Below are 23,364 nucleotides of genomic sequence, written 5' to 3' on the forward strand. Positions count from 1 at the left end.
AGTAAGCAAGGCAATTTTGCCACATAATTTGAAAAGGGATGCTATTTTTTAAATCTAATCATATAAGGTAGTTGTTCATTCTTAAAAGAAGTTATTGTATTTTATTACGTCCATGACATCTGATAATAAAGTATGCCTAAAAGAGTTAACTAGTATTTCTATTTTTTATACTTAGTCAAAGCAGCTTGGTTTTCTTAGTATTGGTTTGATTTTGATGCTATCATCTGAAGTAGTAAAGAAAAAAAATTAAATTCCAATCAAGATAATCCATTAACACTGCTGAGTTAATAGCTTTTTAAAATCTAACCAAATGATAATAAAGTATGTACAGTTATATAAGAAATTTCCAGTGTGAAAAGATATGCAGTTTGTTGGGCATTTTTAAATCCCTATTAAAGAGTTAAAGTATTTATATATGTGTGTATAAGTGAGAGAGAGAAAGAGAGGGAGAGACATTTTATAAATATAAAATTTACAATTTAATATGTGAATGTTGAAAAATGAATTAATGTATTAAGATTGTTTATTTTGCTTTTACCCTAGTCTCGGAAAGGGAGTGACCCAGACAAAGAGAAGAAAGGATTGGAGAACAGAGCAGATAGTATTGGAAGCGGTCGTGCAATCCCAATTAAACAGGTACAACCTGTGTATATGTGTGAATGATTTCCTGTACTTGGAGGTACACCTTAGGTCTTAAACACCATGATGCTTCACTACTGTGCCAAGATTTGTTTGATATGCTGTGGTGATGAATGTTGAAGTCACTCACTTGACATCAATTAGAAGAGGTTCCTATGTGAATTAAAATAAGATCATTAGAATAAGAAGAGGGAAAATGTGACAACAGGCTTAATGAAGTGCAGTCTGCCAGCCTGCATATGGAGTGTGCTTCTAGGCTGAGCTGGCTTCAAAACCTGTCTTTGTAGAAAGTGCTTTGATTGGACCATTTGCTGCCAGTCTACAAGGATAGATCAGCTCACTGTACAAGAGCCCCTTGTGATCACAGAAATAACCCGATGTGGCTCTCATCTGCTGTTGCAGAAGGACATCTGAACATTGTTCCAGATTGATTTTCAGCAATGAGGCAGTTAATTTGAGTCAGCTGTGTACTTTTATTTGTAGTCTGCTAATAAAGGAATCATAACTCTGTTTGGATGTTTTTATATAAGCAAACATTTACAGTCATAATATCTGGTCTTAATTAAATATCCCTATTATAATGTAGGATTTCAAACTAAGGAATTCCTTTTGTCTGTTTGACAACTAGTATTTACTGCATTAGTGCCACATTCCTAAGATACTGAAAATGAAAAGAATTTCATATCAAAAAACTACTTGGATCTTATGACATCATGTTTAACTGTTCTAACACTTAAATTAGTTATCAATTTTTACATATCATAAATGGAACAGTAATAGTGAAATAGTGCAGTCATATCCCTTTGCTTTCTGTTTCCTAGTTTTAAAAGCTTCCTATGATAAAGAAATTGAGCCAATCTTTCCTACCCAATTCCATAGGAAAGAAGTGCAGAACTTCTGGTTGTAGTGATATACTAAATATTAGAGATTTTATAAAATATATCTTATTTTTTGCTTACATACAAAAGCAAAGATTGGAATGAAAATCTCAACAAATTTGTTTATTAAAACTTAATGAACAAATTTATGAAATATTTGGTTCCATGGCCATTAATCTTGATTAATGTATATGGCCTACATAAACTTAAATGCTAGCTGTTGGGGAGCAATAGTTGAAGGGAGATATAGTTTTAAGTCCATGTTTTTTTCCCCACAGTATACTAGCTGGCTATTGTGTAATACTGAATGCTGGATTAGAGAGACTCCTGGCTTGATCCAGTGTGGCTGTTCCTATGCTTTTCCTATGTTCTAAGGCTATGTTGTACAGTACATTAGGAAATTCATTTTGTGATTATAGGAATGCCTAAGCATCCTGAGGCTCATCACCAAAGTTAATTTCATTGTCAAAATCCACCATAGATTTAGAGTTTAAGCATCTGCATGAAGATAATAGGCAGTTCTCTATGGCCTAACTCTATCAAGGAATTAATGAATAACTAAATTAAGGTATTAGTCTTTAAATTACAATAATTTCCTTATGTCTGTAAAAAAAGTATTGCTCATTCTGAGAACAACAATAGTAATAAATATATCACTTTTCCTCTGTTTGTTTCTATTAACATATTACTGTTCTATTTAATCAATTCTGTTTACTCCCCATCCTTCAGTCTTTACAAGTAATATTTAAATTAATATAATACTGATTTTCACGTCAATTCAAAAGTAATAGTTGGCAGTTCCAGGGTCTGGGTTGTGTTCCCAATTATAAGTGATGTAAATGTTTTCATCATTAAATATTCTTCCTTTTTTTGGATTGTATGCTATATGGTTTGCTGTTATTTTTTATTTAAGCCAAGGCACTTCTTGCTTCAGTGACAGACATGTTTTAGATTAGATGCTGCCTACCACTTGAGAGTTTTTGTTAAGTATAGTTATTATTTTGGCTGTATGTTATAAAAAAATAAGAAAAGGATTTAGATATTCTGGTGTTTTTCTTCATCTTTAGATCAGAGGAAGATGATAATCAGTGATAACCTAAATAGGACAGAAATTTAAGGCCAAATTTATTATGAAAACTGAAGAATTTGGAACTGTTAATCTCCATTCTTTATAAACATTGTAATTATTATGGAAGAATAAATGTCTAGAAAAGAAAATTCCTAAAATTTCCTGCTGTAGAATACATAAGAGCACACAAAACATATGCTTTGTTTAAAATAATGAGTCTTTGATTTCCTGTTTCCAACCTAATCTGATATAAATACAGATATAGAAAAAATAATTTAACATTGTCAACTATGAAGCTGCTTTCATTTTTGGGATAAGTTATACAACTTCACAAACAAAATTGGTTTTACTGTACAATTATATAGTTTTATACTTTTTATAATGCTAGTGTAAAATTATCCCCTTCATGGATGACTGCAAGTTGATCAAACCAGTCAGTCCCAGAGGAGATCAACCCTGACTGCTCTTTAAAAGGCCAGATCCTGAAGTTGAAACTCAAATACTTTGGCCACCTAAATGAGAAGGAAGGACTCACTGGAGAAGAGCCTAATGCTGGGAAAGATTGAGGGCAAGAGAAGAATGGGATGACAGAGAATGAGGTGGCCGGATGGAGTCACTGAAGCAGTAGGCGTGAGCTTAAATGGACTCCAGAAGATGGAAGAGGACAGGAAGGCTTGGAGGAACATTGTCCATGGGGTCGCGATGGGTCGGACACGACTTCGCAACTAACAACAAGTGTAAAATTATATACTATAAAATTATAACCTTGATGGTAGATTAGCAAGGTTTTTCCTTCAGTATTAGAATTTTTCAAAAACCAAGGCACCAAATTGCTTTCTTGCTTTATTTATTTATTCATTCATTCATTCATTTATTAAAATATGAATTTAGGGGTCAGACCTCAAGTACTACAGAATGTACTCATTAATGATAGTGTGGCAAGTTTAGAGAAAGTACTAGACACAAATATCCCATTCAAATATCTGATCAAAATAATAATTTGTTTTTCAAAATGATTAAGCATGAAGTTGCAGCAGGGTTTAGTGCAATACAGTGTTATATGTAACTACTGTATTTTTCAGACCATAAGACGCACCTGACCATACGACGCACCCAGTTTTTAGAGCAGGAAAACAAGAAAAAAAATATTCTGAACCAAATAGTATCGGTATACTAAAACAGGGCTTTTCAACCCTTTCATCCATTGTACCACTTTTAGGACAAGGCAATGTCCGAGTACCACCAGTCACCCAGCAAGGTGTCAAAAACTTGACACCCCCCCAAAAAAGGAAAAAAAATGATAAAGTAGAGGTAGTCCTCGACTTACAACGATTCACTTAGTGACTGTTCAAAGTTACAACGACACTGAAAAAAGTGACTTATGACTATTTTTCGCACTTATGACCATTGCAGCATCCCCAGGGTCATGTGATTTACATTTGGATGCTTGGCAATCAATTCATATTTATGATGGTCACATTGTTCCAGGGTCATGTGATCGCCTTTTGCAACCTTCTGACAAGCAAAGTTAGTGGGGAAACCAGATTCACTTAACAAATCATGTTACTAATTTAATTTCTCTCTCTCCTTCTCTTTCTCTCCCTCTCTCCCCCTCCCTTTCCCTATTTTTCTCTTTCCCTCTATTTCTCCCTCTTTCTCTCTCTTCCTCTATTTCCCTCCCTTTCTCCTTTTCTTTCTCCCTTTCTCTCCCTCTCTATTTTTCTCTTTCCCTCTATTTCTCCCTCTTTCTCTCTCTCCCTCTATTTCCCTCCCTCTTTCTTTCTCCTTGTCTCTCTCTCCCTCTTTCTCTCTCTCCCTTTCTTTCCCTCTCCCTCTTTCTCTCTCTCCCTCTATTTCTCTCCCTTTCTTTCTCCTTCTCTCTCCCTCTTTCTCTTCCTCCCTATTTCTTTCTCCTTCTCTCTCTCCCTCTCTTTCTCTCCCCCCCTCTCTCTTTCTCTCTCTCTATTTCTCTCCCTCCTTCTCCCATTGTTCCTTCCTTCCTTCCTTCCTTCCTTCCTTCCTTCCTTCCTTTCTTCCCTCCCCGCGTTAGAGCAGTACCCATGGAGGCGGCCCTGCGGCCTGGCTTTCTCTTGCAGAAAGCAAGCTGAAACAGAGCGAGGGAGATTGCCAGGAACGCAAATCGGCCAATCTCGCGCTCCTGCAATCTCCCTCGCTCCGTTTCAGCTTCCCTTGCTACAAGAGAAAGCAGGCTGAAACGGAGCGAGGGAGATTGCAGCAGCGCGAGATCAGCCGATTCGCGTTCCTGGCAATCTCCCTCGCTCCGTTTCAGCCTGCTTTTTCTTGTAGCAAGGGAAGCTGAAAGCGAGTGAGGGAGATTGCAGGAGCGCGAGATCGGCATTTCTCAGCACGTGCCGATTCGTGCTCCTGGCAATCTCCCTTGCTTTCCACTTGCGGAGGTTGGGGCTGGCTATACGGATCACCTTCGGACCATAAGACGCACCCTCGTTTTCCCCCCCACTTTTGGGGGGGAAAAAGTGTGTCTTATGGTCCGAAAAATACGGTATGTAACCTGCTTAGACATACCAGTCATATTTCACAAGCACACTATGGCTAATGCTCATACTAGTTTCTTAGATTTAGACAAACAACAAAGTTAAGATAAATCAGAAAGGGAAAAGAAGTGTGAAAGAAGTGTAAAAGAAGTGAGACATAACCAAAGTTTGGGAGCAGATAAATTGTAAATAGTATTTAGCATGCAGATTCAGTTAGGTGTTTTAACATTATTATTGCTAAGTAACTGTGCAATATATCATTATGTTATTTATTTCTTTTATGTCCCACCTTTATTATTTTGATAAATAACTCAAGGCGATGAACATATCCAACACATCTTTCTGCTCCTTTTACCAGACAACAGTAACTGTGTGAGGTGGTTGGACTGAAAGTGTGTGACTAGCCCAAGGTCAACTACCTGACTTTCATGGCTAAGGTGGGACTAGAACTCATAGTTTCTAACCTGGTGCCTTAACCACTACACCAAACTGACTCTCTAGTTTTTAAAAATACCTTAACAATCAGTGTTCGTTTTTAAAATAATACTTTTTAATTTGTGTCAAACTTTCTAAAAAAGGAGGTGGAATGTTTAACTTATTTTAAGTACATATATGCCCGGTATTCTTGGAGTTGAATGGCCTTAAAAAGTACAATAAATAAATAAAATAACATATATCAAATACAAGGGTTTGTTTTTCAAGCAGGAGCACTTTTAAACATACTGTAGGCATATTTTGGTAAAGTTATCCATATAAAGGTGAAAATCATATGGGAAATATCTGATTTCTAAGGTTCATGAATTAGGTTCACCTAAAACAATTAATTGAATTAACCATTTTGTGTGTTTTTAAACCAACCAAGTAGGCTGGATTTCATGCAGCATGCTAAAATATAAAGAAAATAGCGAACCTTAATCCCAACTAAGTTTGGAATCTTGAGTGAATGTAGTTTCTGTGTCTCTAAATTATGATGTTACACAAACTTATTCATGTACAGATAGACCTCTTTTGATTATTGGTTACTCAGCAGTCATTCTAATGACAGCACCCTCTCTCAAAATTACTTATGATCACATTTGAAATTTGCAGCAGCTCCCTCACTGTTATTTGCCCTTATGACCAACTGCGGGGATGCTACAGTTGTTGGGCAGATGTTGTGCAAGTGCCAGTGAGGGCTTCTTGTATTTTAGTCTTCCTGCTGATAAATGAGGATGGTCGGCATGCACTGGTAGGAGTGAGTTGTTCATAATTTTTCTGTACTCTTTCACTAGTGCATCTTGCCTGTGATGCTATAGCTCAGAACAGAAAGCCAGCAAGTCAGAGTGGTTTTAATACATCCACTTATAATCCTCATGATGTCATTGAGTCTGGCATCTAACTTACTGGAAAGGCAGCTGTTGAACCATATAGAGGCTCAGAATTCTGCTGTGGATTAGACCAACCCTAGTGTTAATAACCTAAGGATTGCAGATGAAGGTCTCCATTTAATTCCACATAATTTCTGGAGCATGTTGTTCCTTGTAATGATTTTTGCGGCTGTATTCTCTAAGTATATCTTGTAGGAGAGAGTCTGGTACAATGTTATTCCAAGGTACTTTGGATGGGGATCATAGTAAGTTGTTGTTTAAGTAGACCTTCAGTAGACCTTAAGTAGATCTTAAATGCACATTCATTTAACAACTGCATCATAATCACTACTTGCAACTGTAATGAGCAGGATTCATTACAGACATAGGCTGTGGACTATGAGTAATGGCTATAAGTCATGTTTGATACTGCTTATTTCCTCTTGCACCTAAAATTCAAAAGAATCATATCAGGATTTTACATATGAGTGATTCAGAATTATTTTTAATTCCACTATTTTATTAAATTATATTCCTGGCCTCCAAATCAGTGGCTGCATGAGTAAAGACACTGAATTATATTTCTCAGTTATATAAAAATCCTGTTTAGGTGCTAATCAATATGTTTTATTAATATCCAGTTTATGGAATAGATATATCAATTTCAAAAGAGGAAACTTGATTTAAGTCAAACTTTTAACTTGTTTCTCTTCTCTGTTATATTTTGTGAATGTATATAGTTTATGATTCATTCCCTATAATCTTACAGAAGCTGTTATTTTTACAACAGACTCTTAAAAAACAAGATTTATAGAAAGGGATTTTATTTGTATGGTTTGTTTCTGCTTTCTGCTTTATGTTAAATCTCTGCCAGTAAGATGTATTAAAATAAAAAGTTCATGACCAGAAATATAAAAGCAAGAGGCACAGCTCAGCAGTGAGTGGGCTTGTCATGTATTAATTTTTCATTGCTGTGGAGAATTGTACGTACATAATCGCTTGATTGCAGTGGGAGTTAGCAGTCTCCTATGGTGTCATTTGCATAAATCTTGTTAAGTCAATGGCAGTTAATGAAGTACAAATGAGCCTGGAGAAGGTGACATGCAAATCGTGGGTGGCAGATGGGAGGTCTGTTTTTGGGATGGCAGCTGTGTGCTATTTCCCCTTTTTTTTCCTTTCTAAATTGGAGCATAAATAAATACTAAGAACTGGCCTTTAGTGCTTTACTTCGTAAATTAATGTATATTTGCACATGTCTTCAGCTTCCATGCACTGAAAATTATACAATACAATAAAAATATATATATGATAGAATTCATAGAGTACATCTTATAGTATTTTGCAACAAATCCTGAATTGTTGTCAGACAACAAATCTAATGAGTGCATTAGCTTATTATTTGTTTGTAACTTGCATTCAAAATATAATAAGAATATCTTTCTAAATTTATCAGCAGAAATTTTCAAGTTGATGAGAATACCCAGAGGTCCAAGGACTAGAGATGTCCAAATATAGCAAATAGGATTAACAAGGAAAAATAGAATCTAAAAAATGATTTTAGTCAATTCACAAGTTTCACTGTTAGATTATCATCCAAAGATTACACATTTCTTTTCTCCTTCAGGATTTCAAGCCATTGAAACCCACCCACTTTTCCAACTTGCTAATGGATCTGCCTTCTGTTTCTTAACAACAAACTCCTGTGATGTGTATGTGTGTGTGTGTGTGTGTGTCTGTGTGTGTGTATTATATTTATATGAAATGCTACTTATTTATTTATATACTCTGGGGGGCTTACAAAAGGTAAAGTTGATTAAAACTAGCCATTCTTGGGGGGAAAACAACAGTTAAACAAGATTAAGAACTAAGTATAAGAAATGCTGCTTTACTGTAAGAACTGAGAATAACAGTTATTTTATGTAATTAAGAACTAGATGGAAAAGTGCTTGAGTTTTATTACAAAGATATTAAAAAAAAGATATTGAATGAAGACAAGAAAGTAGCCAAAAACATAGTGATGGAAAAGCTAGAGTGGGATATAATAAATGTTATAAATTTAGTGGGGTTGCCAGAAAAGTTATCTGGAAGTTAGATTAATTTTTTTGGAAAACATTTGAGGATTGGAAAAGGGCTTATATAGTCCCCATCTTCAAGAAAGGGGGGGAAAAACAGACCCAGGAAACTACAGACCAATCAGTTTAACATCAATACCTGGAAGACCCTAGAAAAGATAATCAAAAAACAGATTTGCGAACAACTAGAAACAAACAAAGTCATAACTAGTAGCCAACACAGGTTTGTTAAAAACAGATCATGCCAAACCAATCTCATCTCATTCTTTGATAAAGTGACTAAATTAGTAGATCAGCAAAACGCAGTGGACATAGTATACTTAGATTTCAGTAAGGCATTTGACAAGGTAGACCACAACCTACTTCTTGGTAAGCTAGGAAAAGGTGGAATAGACCAGGGCTTTTCAACCTTTTCACCCATTGTACCACTTTTAGGACAAGGCAATATCCAAGTACCACTAGTCACCCAGCAAGGTGTCAAAAACTTGACCAAAAAAAGTAAAAAAAATGATAAAGTACAGGTAGTACTCGACTTACAATGATTCACTTAGTGACTGTTTGAATTTAGAACGGCACTGAAAAAAGTTACTTATGACCATTTTTCACACTTATGACTGTTGCAGCATCCCCAAGGTCATGTGATTTACATTCGGATGCTTACCAACTGATTCATGCTTATGACGTTCTGTGTCCCAGGGTCATGTGATCAACTTTTGCAACTTTTTGACAAGCAAAGTCAATGGCTGGGGGTGTGTGGCCAGTTCATCACTCAGGTTGCAGGGTGCCTGTGGGGGGAGGGACAAAATCTGTGGGTCTCTGTTGGAGGGGGGTGAGACTGGGGTGAGTGCCTTCCTTCCCTCCCTCTCTCCCATTGTCCCTACATTTCTTCTTCCTTTCTTCCTTCCCTCCCTTTGTCCCTTCCTTCCTTCCTCCCTCCCTTTCCTTCCTTCCTTCCCTCTTTGTCTCTTCCCTCCTCCTCTCCCATTGTCCCTACCTTTCTTCTTTCCTTCCTTTCTTCCTTCCTTCCCTCCCTCTTTGTCCCTTCCTTTGGCAAGCAGGAAATCTTGCGCGGAATTGCAGCCGGGGATTTCTCCCCCCCACACACAAACACACTCACATCCCTGAGAGACAGGGATTTCTCCAGCAGAACAAAGCAGAGAAGCAAAGATGCCTGTGCTCCACCGGATGCAGCCTCCCGGGCGCATGGGGTTGACGCAGCGAGGCCAGTGCGAAAGCCTCTCCACACACTCAAGGCGCCCCAGGTGAACACGGAAATCCACTGATGGAAAGGGGGGTGGGCCCCCAATGCTTTCCCCCTGAGATGAAGGGAAGCGGCATACCTGTGATGAGACCAAAGCAGGGCAGGGGCAGGAGGAAGGTTGATGTAAAGATCACCTTCAGGCAGGCAGAGCTGAGACTGGCTTGCGCCGAGAGCCACTGCCGACCTCTCACCTTCCTGGCTGACAGGCAGGCTGGCTGGGCAGTCCAACCTACTGCAGCCTTCCCGGGACCCTGGCAGCAGGGACCCGCATCTCACCCTCCTGCTTTCCTGAATGCGGCACACCAGGGGCGCGCATGCACACCATCGCAGGTGAAGTCCACTTTCTCTGGGGTCCTGTTGGCCAGTCAGCAAACACACTTCCCCCACAACCCCCCCTCTGCTCCCTCCGGGAAGATGCTGCGGTCCCACCTTGCCATGGTCACTCCTTCGGCCCTGGGGAGTGTTTTCTGGGAGGAAATAAAGTTGTGCCCATGCACCGTTTTTGCGTCAACCCCATGCACCCAGGAGGCCGCATCCGGGGTTGCCAATCAGCTGGCAACTCTGTACAGCCAGCTACAATCTCTGCCAATGGGCTCCAGTCCAGAGAGAGCTCCAGTCAGGTCGACGGCTTCCTGGCAGTGGCCCCGGCCGGTGAGGAGGCTGGGAGGAAGGTGGCTGCCTGGGGCTGGGGTTCCCCCCTCCTTTGTGTTGCCAATGACTTCCCCTCAAGAAAGTGAGCTGGGAAGGAGGGGGTGGGGGAGGAAGGCGATGCCACGTACCACCAGCCAGGTGCTCACGTACCACCGGTTGAAAAGCCCTGCAATAGACAACATCACCACCAGATGGATCTGTAGCCAGCTAACAAACCATACTCAACAAGTAGTCCTCAATGGCACTACACCCACATGGAGAGAAGTAAGCAGTGGGGTACCACAAGGTTCCGTTTTAGGCCCAGTACTCTTCATTATCTTCAGAAACAACTTAGATGAGGGAATTGAAGAGGAACTGATCAAACTTGCAGATGACGCCAAACTGACAGGAGTAGCCAACACCCCAGAAGACAAACTCAGGATCCAAAAAGATCTTGACAAACTTGAAAAATGTACTTTATCCAACAAAATGAGTTTCAATGTGGAGAAAATCAAAGTCTTACATTTAGGCAGGAAAAACCAAAAGTACAAATACAGATTGGGCGAGACCTGGCTTAAAAACAGTAACTGTGGTTGGAAACTGATCGAAGAGAGAAGCAACCTGGAACTAAGGACAAACTTCCTGACAGGACAATCAACCAGTGGAACAGATTACCCTCAGAAATCATGGGTGCTCCATCACTGGAGATTTTTAAGAGGAGACTGGACATTCACCAGTCTGAGATGGTGCAGGTGTCATGGTTCCGATGAATTAGACTATTCAAACAAGTTGCAGGCATATTATTTATCTTAAAGTCTTTGTAATGAAATGAAACATCGGCACTCAAGGAGGGATGCCAGAATCTGAAATCTCCTCCCTCCAAACCCATCGTAACACACACATAATCCTCACCCTTATCTACACGTCATAAATCACATTATCCAATTAGTTTCACATATGAGGTCTCTCCTCCCATTCTGTACATGGGGTTATCTTCTCAAAATAGTTGTTAGAAAATTCCTTCCCTTGAAGATTCAAAGTGAAGCAGTTTAAACAAAAGGCTATCTCTTACATTGTCAGTGCAAAAACATGCCAATGTTTGCAGCATTGACATCCGGGCCCCCTTACAAAAAGAACAGATCCCATAATGTAAACAAACACAAGTTAGGAGCTGACTCTTGGTTTCTTGGGGTGTTTCTCATAAAACCTTTTGATAAGTCTGTCAGCTTTCAGCTTTCTTGCTGGGTAATTTGAGACGTAAATATTTACTTGACAGATAAACCTTTTCCCCCACTTGGAATATTCTTTGGGGAACCCTCTTTTTGTCAGCCTGTTTTTTATAAGTCTCAGAAGTCTTCTTTGATGCCGTTTTCGTGTTTCTCCAAACCTCTTCCCACCCCCTTACTCATTGATCAAGTGTCTGGGAGGCGGAGGACACCTGAGGATAGTCAGGCATCAGGCTGAACTCTTTTCCTGTGGCTACTCTGAAAGGCGTGTAGCCAGTGCTGCTGTGAACAGAATTATTGTAGGCCACCTCGGCGAAAGGGAGGAGGTCAGTCAGTTTGTCTGTTGGTAAGAAACATAGCATCTGAGGTATTGCTCTGTCACTCCGTTTTTAGTTTTGTCAGTAAGCTCCTTGCAGTTTGTGTTTTGCAAGCTGTCTTGTTATCTTATTGTAACCATGGTGAGTGTTACATGTTCAGCCAGTTTACTACTGTGTGCGCATGCCTAAAGAAAAGGTTACTTTCTCTTTCCTCTCCTTTGTGCTCTCTCTGAGATAGACATGTAGCCATGAGTCTTTTCTGTGTTTTTACAAGTTTCTTTGTAATTAAAAAGGTTAATAGTAGAATATATGCTTTGGGTTTTCTTTGTTTATCATGCATCAAAATGAACCACGATTCATCACTCTCTGATAGAGTTTTTTTTTTACTCTCCTGACATGGTCCACCATTTTGTTAGCGGATTCTGCCGTGCCATTGGTAGCTGGATGAAAACAGATGATAAGCCTTGAGATGATCCAATTAATTTAAGAAAATTCCTCCAAAATTTCACTGTGAACTGCACTCCTCTATCTGAAATTATTCGCTTAGGGGTGCCATGCAGTCGGTAGATATGGTTCAGGAACAATTTAATCAGTCGTTGTGCAGATGGGAGTCCTTTACAGGTGATAAAGTGAGCCTGCTTTGAAAACAGATCTATCACAGTCCAGATGACAGTATTTCCTCTACTGTGGGGTAGGTCTACAATAAAGTCCATAGCTATTTCTTCCCATGGTTGAGAAGGGTCTGCTACCGACTGCAGTAGCCCAGGGGTTTTCCCTAGAATTCTTTTTATGGTGGCACATACGGTACAACTTTTGACACAGTTTTCCACATCTCGTTTTAGTCCTGGCCACCAAAATTGCCGGCGGATTAGGTGTAGAGTTTTTAAATATCCAAAGTGTCTAGCCTGTTTTACACCACGGCTGTGTCTGAGAGCATTGAGACGGAGGGTTTCAGGTAGATACAATTTTTCCCCCATGTATGCCAAACCATCTCTGCATGTTAGGGAGGTTTGATTATCTTCGGACCATTGATCAGTAAGGAGCTCTTGTTTTAACTTCTTCACTTCTGGGTCATCAGGATTAGGGGTTCTGCGAGGTGTGAGTTGTGCTGCAGGTTGTGAACTGGGGATACTTGCCTCATAGACCTCTTCACGTTCACTTTTGTACGGTGGCAGTTGGGATAGCGCATCAGCTAGGAAGTTTTTCCTTCCCGGTATGTACTTTAAAGTAAAGTTAAAATGGTTAAAGTACTGTGCCCATCGCACTTGCTTTGAGGACAATTTGCAGGGAGTTTTTAGTGCCTCTAAATTTTTGTGATCTGTCCATACTTCAAAAGGCACCTTGCTCCCTTCTAAATAGTGTTGCCAGGTTAATAGCCCCCATGTAATTGCGAAGGCCTCCTTCTCCCAGACTGTCCATCTTCTCTCGCCTTCCTTGAATTTCTTAGAGGTGTAGGCACAAGGACTCCACTTTTATTCTTTTGTAGTAACACAGCTCTGACTGCCACATCGCTGGCATCTGCTTGAATTACAAAGGGCTCCCCAGGGCAGGGGTGCTTTATGACCAGTTCAGCCACAAATAGTCCTTTTAAATTCTCAAAAGCTTTCTGACCGCATAGTCCATGCTAGTGGTTGGCCAGGTCACGGTTTTCCCCCTGCCTTACCCGTTTTTAGTAGTTCTGTAAGGGGTAGAGCAATCTTGGCAAAAGAGGGAATGAATTCACGGTAGAAATTGGCAAACCCTAGGAAGCTTTGGAGCTGTTTGCAAGTCTTTGGGGGCTGCCATTCAAGTATAGTTTTCACTTTGGCTGGGGCCATTTCTATGCCCTCATTGGAAATTCTATAGCCAAGTTAATCTAATTGGGTTTGGTGAAATTCTTATTTCGACAGTTTGACATAAGGTTTGGCATTCAATAGTTTTTTTTATACTTCTCTGACCAGTCTTACATGATCAGTCATATTTGTATTGTATATCAGAATGTCATCAAGATACATCAGAACCCCTTTGTATAAATGTTCATGTAGGACCTCATTAATCAACTGCATAGATACGGCTGGGGCCCCCTGCAGTCCTAATGGCACGACTTTGAATTGGTAGCTTCCCAAAGGGCAATTGAAGGCTGTTTTCCACTCATCCCCCTTCTTTATTCTTACCCAGTAATATGCTTCTCTCAGGTCTAACTTGGTGAAGGCGCTCCCCTTCACCAGGTGGGTTAGCAAGTCTTTTAGGAGCGGGGGAGGGCATTTATTTTCCACACTCACAGCGTTTAGGCCTTTATAGTACATGCAGAGGCGTAGAGACCCATTTTTTCTCTTTGAAAAACACAGGGGCTCCCACAATAGACTTGGCCCGTTCGATGAATCCCCTCGCTAGGTTTGTATCCACATATCACTGCATCCCCTCCATTTCAAGGGGGGACATATTGTACATTCTTGGTCGGGGGAGTTTGGTCCCTGGTAACAGTTCGATGGAACAATCATTGGGACGGTGAGGAGGCAAGGTATCACATTCTTTCTCACTAAACGCCTCCGCTAGGTCCTGGTACTCACTGGGGATGAGTGGCTCGCCAGGTGGCTGTAAGGCAGCCATGTGCACTTGCTCATTGGGTGGGCTAAAATCTACTGTAACATTTGTTGAATCAATGGGGGGGATCGGGCCCTATGGGTAATCTCACAGTTCTCATTCCTTTTTCCCACCAGATAAATGGCTTCCATTTGTTTAGCCAGGCTAGTCCTAGGATCACAGTCTCAGACATCTTTGGAGCTACCAGGAAGTGAATAAACTCCCAGTGCTCGCCTATTTCCAGGCGTAAGGGCTCCGTTAATTGCGTGACTAAAGTCCCTCCCATTAGGGAGCCATTGGCTTGCTTGAACCTCACAGGTTTGGAGAGCTGCTTGGCCTGTATGCCCAGTCTCAAGGCACATGACAGGCTAATGATGCATCGGGAGCAGCCAGTATTGACTAGCACTTTCAGGTCTACTTGTGTCCCTGATTTAGGGATTATGAGTTTAGCAGGCAATAAAAAGGGTAGGACTCACCATCAGGTCGTTCCCCCCTTCGTCGTCACTGTCGAAAGAGGGTAGAACTAGGGAGGATCCAGTCTGAGTTCCGGCATCCTCCCGTGTGAGGGATGTGACCTGGATAACAGGTTCCTGTGTCATCCGGTTGGATTTCTCTCCCTCTAGCCGCTGTGCACGTTTCTTTCTCACTGGTGGTCCTGGTCTGTTCTGCTGTTGGGGGAAGGGGACTGGGCATTTCACTGCTCAATGTCCCTGCTGTCCGCATCGGAAATACTTAATTGCCGGGTCTAAAAGGTGGCTTGAGTCTTTCAGCCCTCACAGTAGTTGGAGATCTTCGTGGGGTTAAGTGCCTTTCAGGTTGTTCTGACCTTGGCTCGGGTTCATGTATGAGAGGCTTCTTACTGTATAGCTGGCAAGTTGAACATCTAATTTCACTGCTGCCTGGTACCACTCACGCAGTTGGTCAGGTACAGCTCAGTAGATGCATGCCAGAGAAAGGTAGTCATCTAACCCTTTTCTAAAAAGATGAATTATGGATTGCTCAGGCCATCTCTCTGTCCAACTGGCCAGCTTTCGAAACTCCCGCACATATTCCAGGGCAGGCCGGCCAGCTTGCTTTATCTTATGTATTTGTTGTTCCACTCTGAGGGCGATGGATGGGTCCTCAAATCTTTCCCTTAGCCCCAGGAGGAAAAGGTGGGGGTCCTCCAATTCAGGGGCCTGCTCGTTATATAAATTGTTCAACCATTCAGATGCTTCTCCCTCTAGGCTGGATGCAATCACATCGACCATAGCACCTGGGTCTGGATAGAGATGGGCCCAGCTATTCAGATGAGAGCGTATGTGGGTTGCTCCGAAGGGTGGGCTCATTATTGGTTGCTGGGGCCCCCATTGCTGCTGACCCCACCCTGGTTGTTGGTTAAATGGTTGCTGGGGCCCCCACTGCTGTTGCTGTGTCTCCAGTTGCTGCTGGCCCCACTCTGGTTGCTGATTTAATGGCTGCCAGGGCCCCCACTGCTGCTGGCCCCACTGTTCCTGCTGTACGTTCAGGGGTTGCACATTTGGGTCCTACTGCTGCCACCCTTGCTGTTGTCCTCCCACCAGTTCCTGATCTCCAGGCTCCTGCACCACCCCCAGATGTTGCAAAGCTTCTATTAGCTGGGGCAAGCTCAGAGGTTGTTGGCCTTTCACTTGTGGGGGCTTCCTAACCTCCCATTGCTGCAGAGGCCCCAGGCTTGGGATCTCTGTCTCTATGGGTCTGGAGGGCTTGGCAGGGGACTCCTGGGTCTGGCAATGGGGCGTTTGTACTCCATGTCGGACCCTGAGTTGGCTGCATTGCGGGACTTTCTGGAGAAGAATTTGGCTCGCGGTTTCATCTGGCCCTCGTCCTCACGAGTGTCTGCACCCATGCTCTTCGTCAAAAAGAAGTCCGGTGAATTGCGGGTTTGCTGCGATTATAGGAAACTCAACGCCATCACGGTGCGCAATCGTTACCTGCTGCCCCTCATCCCCGAACTCTTGGACCGACTCCGGGAGGCTAAGATACTTACGAAACTGGACCTGCATAGAGCTTACAACCTCGTCAGGGTTCGGCCGGGTGATGAAACGCCGGAAGACGGCGTTTGGTACTTGCTACGGACATTTTGAGTACACGGTGATGCCGTTTGGCCTGACCAATGCCCCCGCCGTGTTTCAGCATTTCATGAACGACATTTTCTGGGATTTGTTGGATCAGTTTGTTGTGATCTACTTGGACGACATCCTGATCTACTCCCCGTCGCGTGAGGTGCACCATCAGCATCTCCGTCAGGTCCTGCAGCGACTCCGAGAACATCGGCTGTTTGCCAAGTTGGAGAAGTGCCAGTTCTACCGGGTGACCATCGATTTCCTGGGTCACCGCATTTCTCCTGAGGGCATTGCCACGGAGCCGAGTAAGGTTGAGTCTTTGCAGAGTTGGCAACCCCCGCGTCGCGTGAAGGATGTTCAGCGACTTCTTGGTTTCGCCAACTATTACCGAACTTTCATCCCTGGGTTTGCTGCCTTGACAGCCCCCCTCACCCGGCTCCTGCAGAAGAAGACTCGGTTCCAGTGGAACGCTCCAGAACAACGGGCTTTCCAGACTTTGAAGGAAGCCTTCATGAAGGAGTCCATCTTGAAGCATCCTGACCTGCAACGGCCGTTCATCGTGGAGGCGGACGCCTCCGACATTGCCATTGGGGCGGTGTTACTGCAGGTAATGACGCCCAGCGGTACCCTCTTCCCTTGCGCGTACCATTCACGAAAACTGAACCCTTCGGAGCGCAATTATACAATCTGGGAGAAGGAGCTGCTTGCTATCAAAGTGCCGTTCAAGGCCTGGAGGCATCATCTGGAGGGAGCGTGGCATCAAATCGAGGTCCGGACAGACCATAAGAATTTGGAAAGCCTGCAGACCGCTCGGAATTTGAACCAACGCCAGATCCGGTGGTCTCTTTTCTTTGCGAGGTTTGACTTCCGAGTTCGGTACATACCTAGCGGGCACAATCAAAGAGCGGATGCTCTGTCCAGGAAGCCCGAATATTCCTGAGTGGAAGACAAGCTTCTGCCCAGGACAGTGATCCCTGTCGAGTCTTTTGCTGCGGTGCGGGAGCCGGTTGATATACGGGCTCGGATCCGGGAGGCACAGCAGCAGGAGGTGTGGGTGGCTCAGCGGAAGGAGGAGGTGGGGCCAGATTCTCCTTGGACGGTCACAGATGGACTCTTGTATTATCGTGACCGGCTCTACGTTCCGGGAGGACCACTCAGGGGACTCATCCTCAGCCAGTGTCACGATAACCTGGCGGTGGGGCATTTTGGCCTGTTCAAGACCCTGAACCTGGTCTCCCGTACCTTCTGGTGGCCCCGAGTCCAACACGACATCCAGTCCTATGTCACCTCCTGCATCCCATGCAGGCAGGCCAAGTCAGCGACAGGGCCCCCGCCTGGATTACTGCAGCCCTTGCCGACACCCAAAAGACCCTGGGGGGCTGTGTCCATGGACTTCTTGATGGATTTACCCCCATCCTCTGGTTTTACGACAGTGTATGTGGTGGTGGACATGCTGACCAAGATGGCACACTTCATCCCCTGTCGCGGCTTACTGTCAGCCCGCGCCACTAGTCGTATGTTCATTCAGCAGGTGTTTCGGCTGCACGGCCTCCCTGATAGAGTTGTCTCTGATAGGGGGGCCCAGTTTACAGCCCGCTTCTGGCAGGAGTTGATGCATGCGTTGGATATCAAGATTTGCCTCTCGTCCGTGCATCATCCTCAAACTGACAGGGGAACCGAGAAGGTCATTGGTATCCTGGAACAATATCTGCGCTGCTACGTCAATCTGCAGCAAAACAATTGGGTGGACTATCTGGCCATAGCTGAGTTTGCATTTAACAATTGGCAGCACACCTCCACACAGATGACACCGTTCCTGGCCAATGTGGGATATCACCCCCGGTTTTTCCCCCTTTCTCCCGTGGACTCACCGGAGCCGGCAGCAAACGACTTCATGGCAGAGTTACAGGCGATCCATCGATTGGTGCGACGTCAGTTAGAGAAAGCCAAGGCCGATTACAAACGGTTTGCTGATCGGTCAAGGCAGGATACGCCTCCACTATCGGTGGGAGATCGGGTCTGGTTGTCCACCAGGAACCTACCGTCAACACGGCCGGTGAGAAAGTTAGATCACCGATATTTAGGACCGTTCCCAATCGAGGCTGTCATCAATCCGGTCGCCTATCGCTTAACTCTGCCACGTTCCCTGCGCGTGCACCCAGTTTTTCATCGGTCTCTGTTGGTCCCCGAGCAACCGGCCTGTCCACTCTGCCAAGCGGAACCTCCCCCATCAGGACCTCGTGATGGAGACAGCACCCCCGAGTACAAGGTCGCCAGCATCAGGGACTCCCGTTGGCTGAAAGGTCGTTTCCAGTACCTGATTGAATGGAAAGGCTACGGACCAGAGGAGTTCACCTGGGAAGACACGACTGCCATTCATGCCCTTGCTTTGGTGACCGCTTTTCATGAACAATTTCCATCCCGACCGCATCTGGATCGGCAGACTCGGGGAAAGGGCCCTGCGGTGCAGGATAGTGTTGTGATTCAGGGTCAGCCTGTGGGTTCGGCAGTTGGGTCGGATGACTCAGAGGAGGAGGAGGGGATGTTGAAGAGCTTGCTGAGAATAATATTGAGGCTCCACAGAGCCCTCAGCCAGGCCCCTCCCACCTGGTCACGACGGAGACCCAGCTGTGTGAGCCTGACAGCGTGGATGAAGATGACCCACAGCTGGCCCTGTTCAAGGACGCCCGACGCAGGAGGCAGTCAATCAGGAGTAAACAGAGGAAGGCAATGGGGCACCTCGGAAGGAGGCAGAGAGAAGCCACGCCCTGAACTGTATAAAAGGGGAATGCGTGGGAGGGCTGGTTTGCTGAAGGCAACCGCTTGAAAAGCTCCTGTTTCATGGTTTGTGTTTGCTCTCTTTGCTCTGTGTCTTTATGTTAATAAATTTGGCAGGCTTAATTCCAGCCTCTTGCCTTCTTGTAAAAGGGGTTGTCCCTGCCTTTTCTGCAGGGCCGGTAGCAGGCTGGTACAGAACAGGACTTTCCTTTCACCACCAGACACATCCACAGCTGAGCGTCCTTTCGGCTTTGGCCCAGTCAGTTTATGCTTTCTGGCGCTACTAGTACTAGCCCTCTGCTCTTCCCCAGTAGCATATTGGATGCCTTCCGACCTGAGGGGCTCATCTTCCAGCATCATATCTTTTTACCTTTTGGTACTGTCCATAGGGTTTTCATGGCAAAGATACTGGAGTGGGTTGTCATTTCCTTTTCCCCTAGATCACATTTTGTCAGAACTCTCTGCTATGACCTTCCCATCTTGGGTGGCCCTGCACGGCATAGCTCATAGCTTCATTGAATTATGCAAGCCCCTTCGCCACAACAAGGCAGTAATCCATGAAGGGGGGCACTATATTAGTTCAACCCAAAACCTAAATTCCCCTCCCCTGGATACAAAGTACAATTCCCACCTCCAGTAAACAGTTATAAATCACATTCCCCAATTAGCTTGAAGCGCGGGCTTCGTCCCCAGCTCTCCAGCCTGCCAAAACTCTATCAGTTCTGGGCTCAATGTCCTTGGGTTCCCACAGCCAAGTTATTATTGGTATGATTAGCTGGACTCTCATCCCTATCCTCCCTCCCAGCATCAACTAATTCTAAAAGCATAGAGAAAATAGCTGCATTTTCATCTGTTGCCAAAGCAGGAACATCTGATGTTTGCAGCGTTGACATCCAGCTCCCCTTACAAAAAGGACAAATCCTGTAATGCAAACAAAATAATAGGTTGGAGGTTTCCTCTTGGTTTGTTATGGTGTTTCTTATAGAAACTGTTAATGAGTTTGTCAGCTTTTATATCGCTAGATTTCACCCAGGTGACCTCAGACAATGTTTACCCCTTCCATTGCACTTGAGTACTGCAATTTCCCTTTAAAAATTCTAGAATCAAGAATACATTTCACTTCATAGTGAGTCTGTCCTGCTATTATGACAGGTCCAGGTGCCTTCTTAAGGGGAGGTCTTAAGGTGGAATCCTGAAAATGTTTCAGCAGGCTACAATGGAACACAGGGTGGACTTTCCCTAAGAGTCTGGGAAGCTTTAATTCTACTGTGACTGGGTTAATTATCCTTACAATGGGGACGGGTCCTAAATACTTTGGTTCTAACTTCTTACTAGGTAACTTAAGCTGTAAATATTTTGTGGACAAATAAACCTTTTCCACAAGTTGGAATGTCCTTGGAGATGAGGAGCTCTTGTTTTATTTTCTTTGCCACAGGGTCATCAGGATTTGGGGCTCTTGAAGGTGGGACTCTGCATGGCGTGAGTTGAGAAGCAGTTTGTGGAGTGGAAATAATGGCTTCATTAATCTCTTCACGCTAGCTCTTGTACTGGGGCAGTCTGGATAAAGCATCAGCTAAAAAGTTTTTTCCTCCCGGTATGTACTTTAGGGTGAAATTAAAATGGTTGAAGTATTGCGCCCATCGTACTTGTTTGGGAACAATTTGCGGGGAGTTTTCAGTGCTTCTAGGTTTTTGTGATCAGTCCATACTTTGAAAGGCACCTTTCATCTTCTAGATAGTGTTGCCAATTTAATAGAACCCAACAAATCTCAAAGGCTTCCTTCTTCCACACAACCGACCTCCTCTCGCACTCAGTGAATTTTTTTGAGGTGTAGTTGCAGGGTTGTAGGGTCCCATTTTGGTTCTTTTGCAGTAGCACAGCTCCAACAGTCATGTCGCTGGCATCGGCTTGAATCACAAAGGGCTTCCCTGGGCAAGGATGCTTTAAGACCTGTTCAACTTCAAATAACATTTTTAAATTCTCAAAAGCGTTTTGACAGTTCATAGTCCATGATAGTGGTTGGCTCGGGTGTGGCTTTCCTCCCTCTTTGTCTGTTTTCAGTAATTCCTTAAGGGGTAAGGCAATTTCAGCAAAGGAGGGGATGAACTGGCGGTAAAAGTTGGCGAATCCCAGAAAGCTCTGGAGCTTTTTGCAAGTCTTTGGGGGCTGCCATTCAATTACAGTTTTCACTTTGGTCGGGTCCATTTTAATGCCCTCGCTGAAAATTCTGAAGCCAAGATAATCTAGTCAGGTTTGGTGAAACTCACACTTTAATAGTTTAACATAAAGTTTGATATTCAACAGTTTCTTTAGTACTTCTCTCACTAGTTTTACGTGGTCAGCCATATTTGTGCTGTATATCAGGATATCATCAAGATACACCAAAACCCCTTTGTATAAATGATCATGTAGTACCTGTTTGATCAGCTACATAAAGACAGCTGGAGCCACCTGTAGTCCAAACAGCATGATTTTAAATTGATACCTCCCCATGGGACAGTTAAAAGCAGTCTTCTAGTCATCTCCTTCCTTTAACCTCACTCGGTAATATGCCTCTCATAGGTCCAGCTTAGTGAAGATACTCCCCTTTGCCAAGTGTGTTAGTAAGTCCTTCAGGAGGGGGAGGAGGTATTTGTTTTCCAAGTTCACAGCGTTTAATCCTTTACAGTCCACGCAGAGACCAAACAACCTATCTTTTTTTTCTTTAAATAATACTGGAGCTCCCACCTTAGATTTAGCCCGTTCAATAAATCTTCTCACTAGGTTCTTGTCCACATACTGCTGCATTTCCTCCATTTCAGTGGGGGACATGGCATACATCTTCGGTTGTGGGAGTTTGGCTCCTGCTAAAAGTTCGATAGAACAATCATCAGGCCGATGGGGAGGCAGGGTGTCGCATTCTTTTTCACTAAACACCTCTGCTAGGTCCCGGTACTCACTGGGGATGAGTGCTCGCCTGGTGGAAGCAGAGCAGCTATTTTTGCTAGCTCGTTAGAAAGGCTAAGTCCTCCTGTAACGTCAGCTGAGTTAAGGGGGGGTGTTTATGTCCTATAGGTAATCTCACTGTTCTTATTCCCTTCTCCCACCAGATAAACAGCTTTCATTTGTCTAACCAGGCTAGCCTTAGTATGACAGCCTCAGTCATTTTTGGAGCCACCATGAAGCAAATGAACTCCCAGCGCTCACCTATTTCTAAGCGTATGGGTTCAGTTAATTGTGTGACTAAGGTTCTTCCCATTAGGGAGCCATCAGCTTGCTCAAGCTTCATGGTTTTGGAGAGCAGCCTTGCTCGTATGCCCATTTTCAGCGCAAATGGCAAACTAATAACGCACCAGGAGCATCCTGAGTCCACTAGTACTTTCAGATCTACCTGTGCCCTGTCTTAGGGATTATGAGCTTGGTAGGCAAAGAAAAAGGTGGAACAGTTCAACTCACCATTGGGTCATTCTCTCCTTCATTATTGCTATCGTAGGAGGGCAGAGCGGTGGCAGGTCTGGTTTGGGCATTGTCACTCTCCTGCATGGGGGATGTGATTTGGGCAACGGGTTCCTGCGCGATCCAGTTGGATTTCTCTTTCGCCAGCTGCTGGGGTGGTTTCTTCCTTGCTGGCAGTCTCGGTCTATTCTGCTGTTGAGGGTAAGGGACTGGGCAACTCACTGCTTGATGTCCCTGTTGTCCACATCTGAAGCATTTGATCAATGGGCCTGCAAGTGGCTTGGGGTTTTCCACAGCCATGGCAGTTGGAGGCTTTCGGGGGTGGTGGCTGCCATCTGGGTTGATCTGGCCTTGGCCCGGCTTCTTGCAGTGGTGGCTCCTTATAGTGGGCAAGCTGGACATCTAGCCTTATTGCTGCCTGGTACCATTGTTGCAATTGTTTAGGGATCACTCGATAGACACAAGCCTAGGAGAGGTGATTATGGAGTCCCTCCTTGAAGTGATGAACTATGGATTGCTCGGGCCACCCTTGTATTTGGCCAGCTATCTTGCAA

General features: G+C 43.9%; 1 protein-coding gene across 1 annotated transcript in view; it reads left to right on the plus strand.

The window, feature by feature from the left end:
• Positions 1-23,364, plus strand: part of AGAP1 (ArfGAP with GTPase domain, ankyrin repeat and PH domain 1) — a gene marked incomplete at its 3' end in the record, with an annotated part of 256,453 nt that overhangs the window by 140,931 nt on the left and 92,158 nt on the right. The window contains exon 9 of the mRNA XM_083350931.1: positions 544-636. Coding sequence (XP_083207057.1) covers positions 544-636 — 93 coding nt within the window. The remainder of the gene's footprint in view (positions 1-543; positions 637-23,364) is intronic.

Source organism: Vipera ursinii (assembly GCF_947247035.1).
Source record: "Vipera ursinii genome assembly, chromosome: 1".
NCBI classification, from domain to species: domain Eukaryota; kingdom Metazoa; phylum Chordata; class Lepidosauria; order Squamata; family Viperidae; genus Vipera; species Vipera ursinii.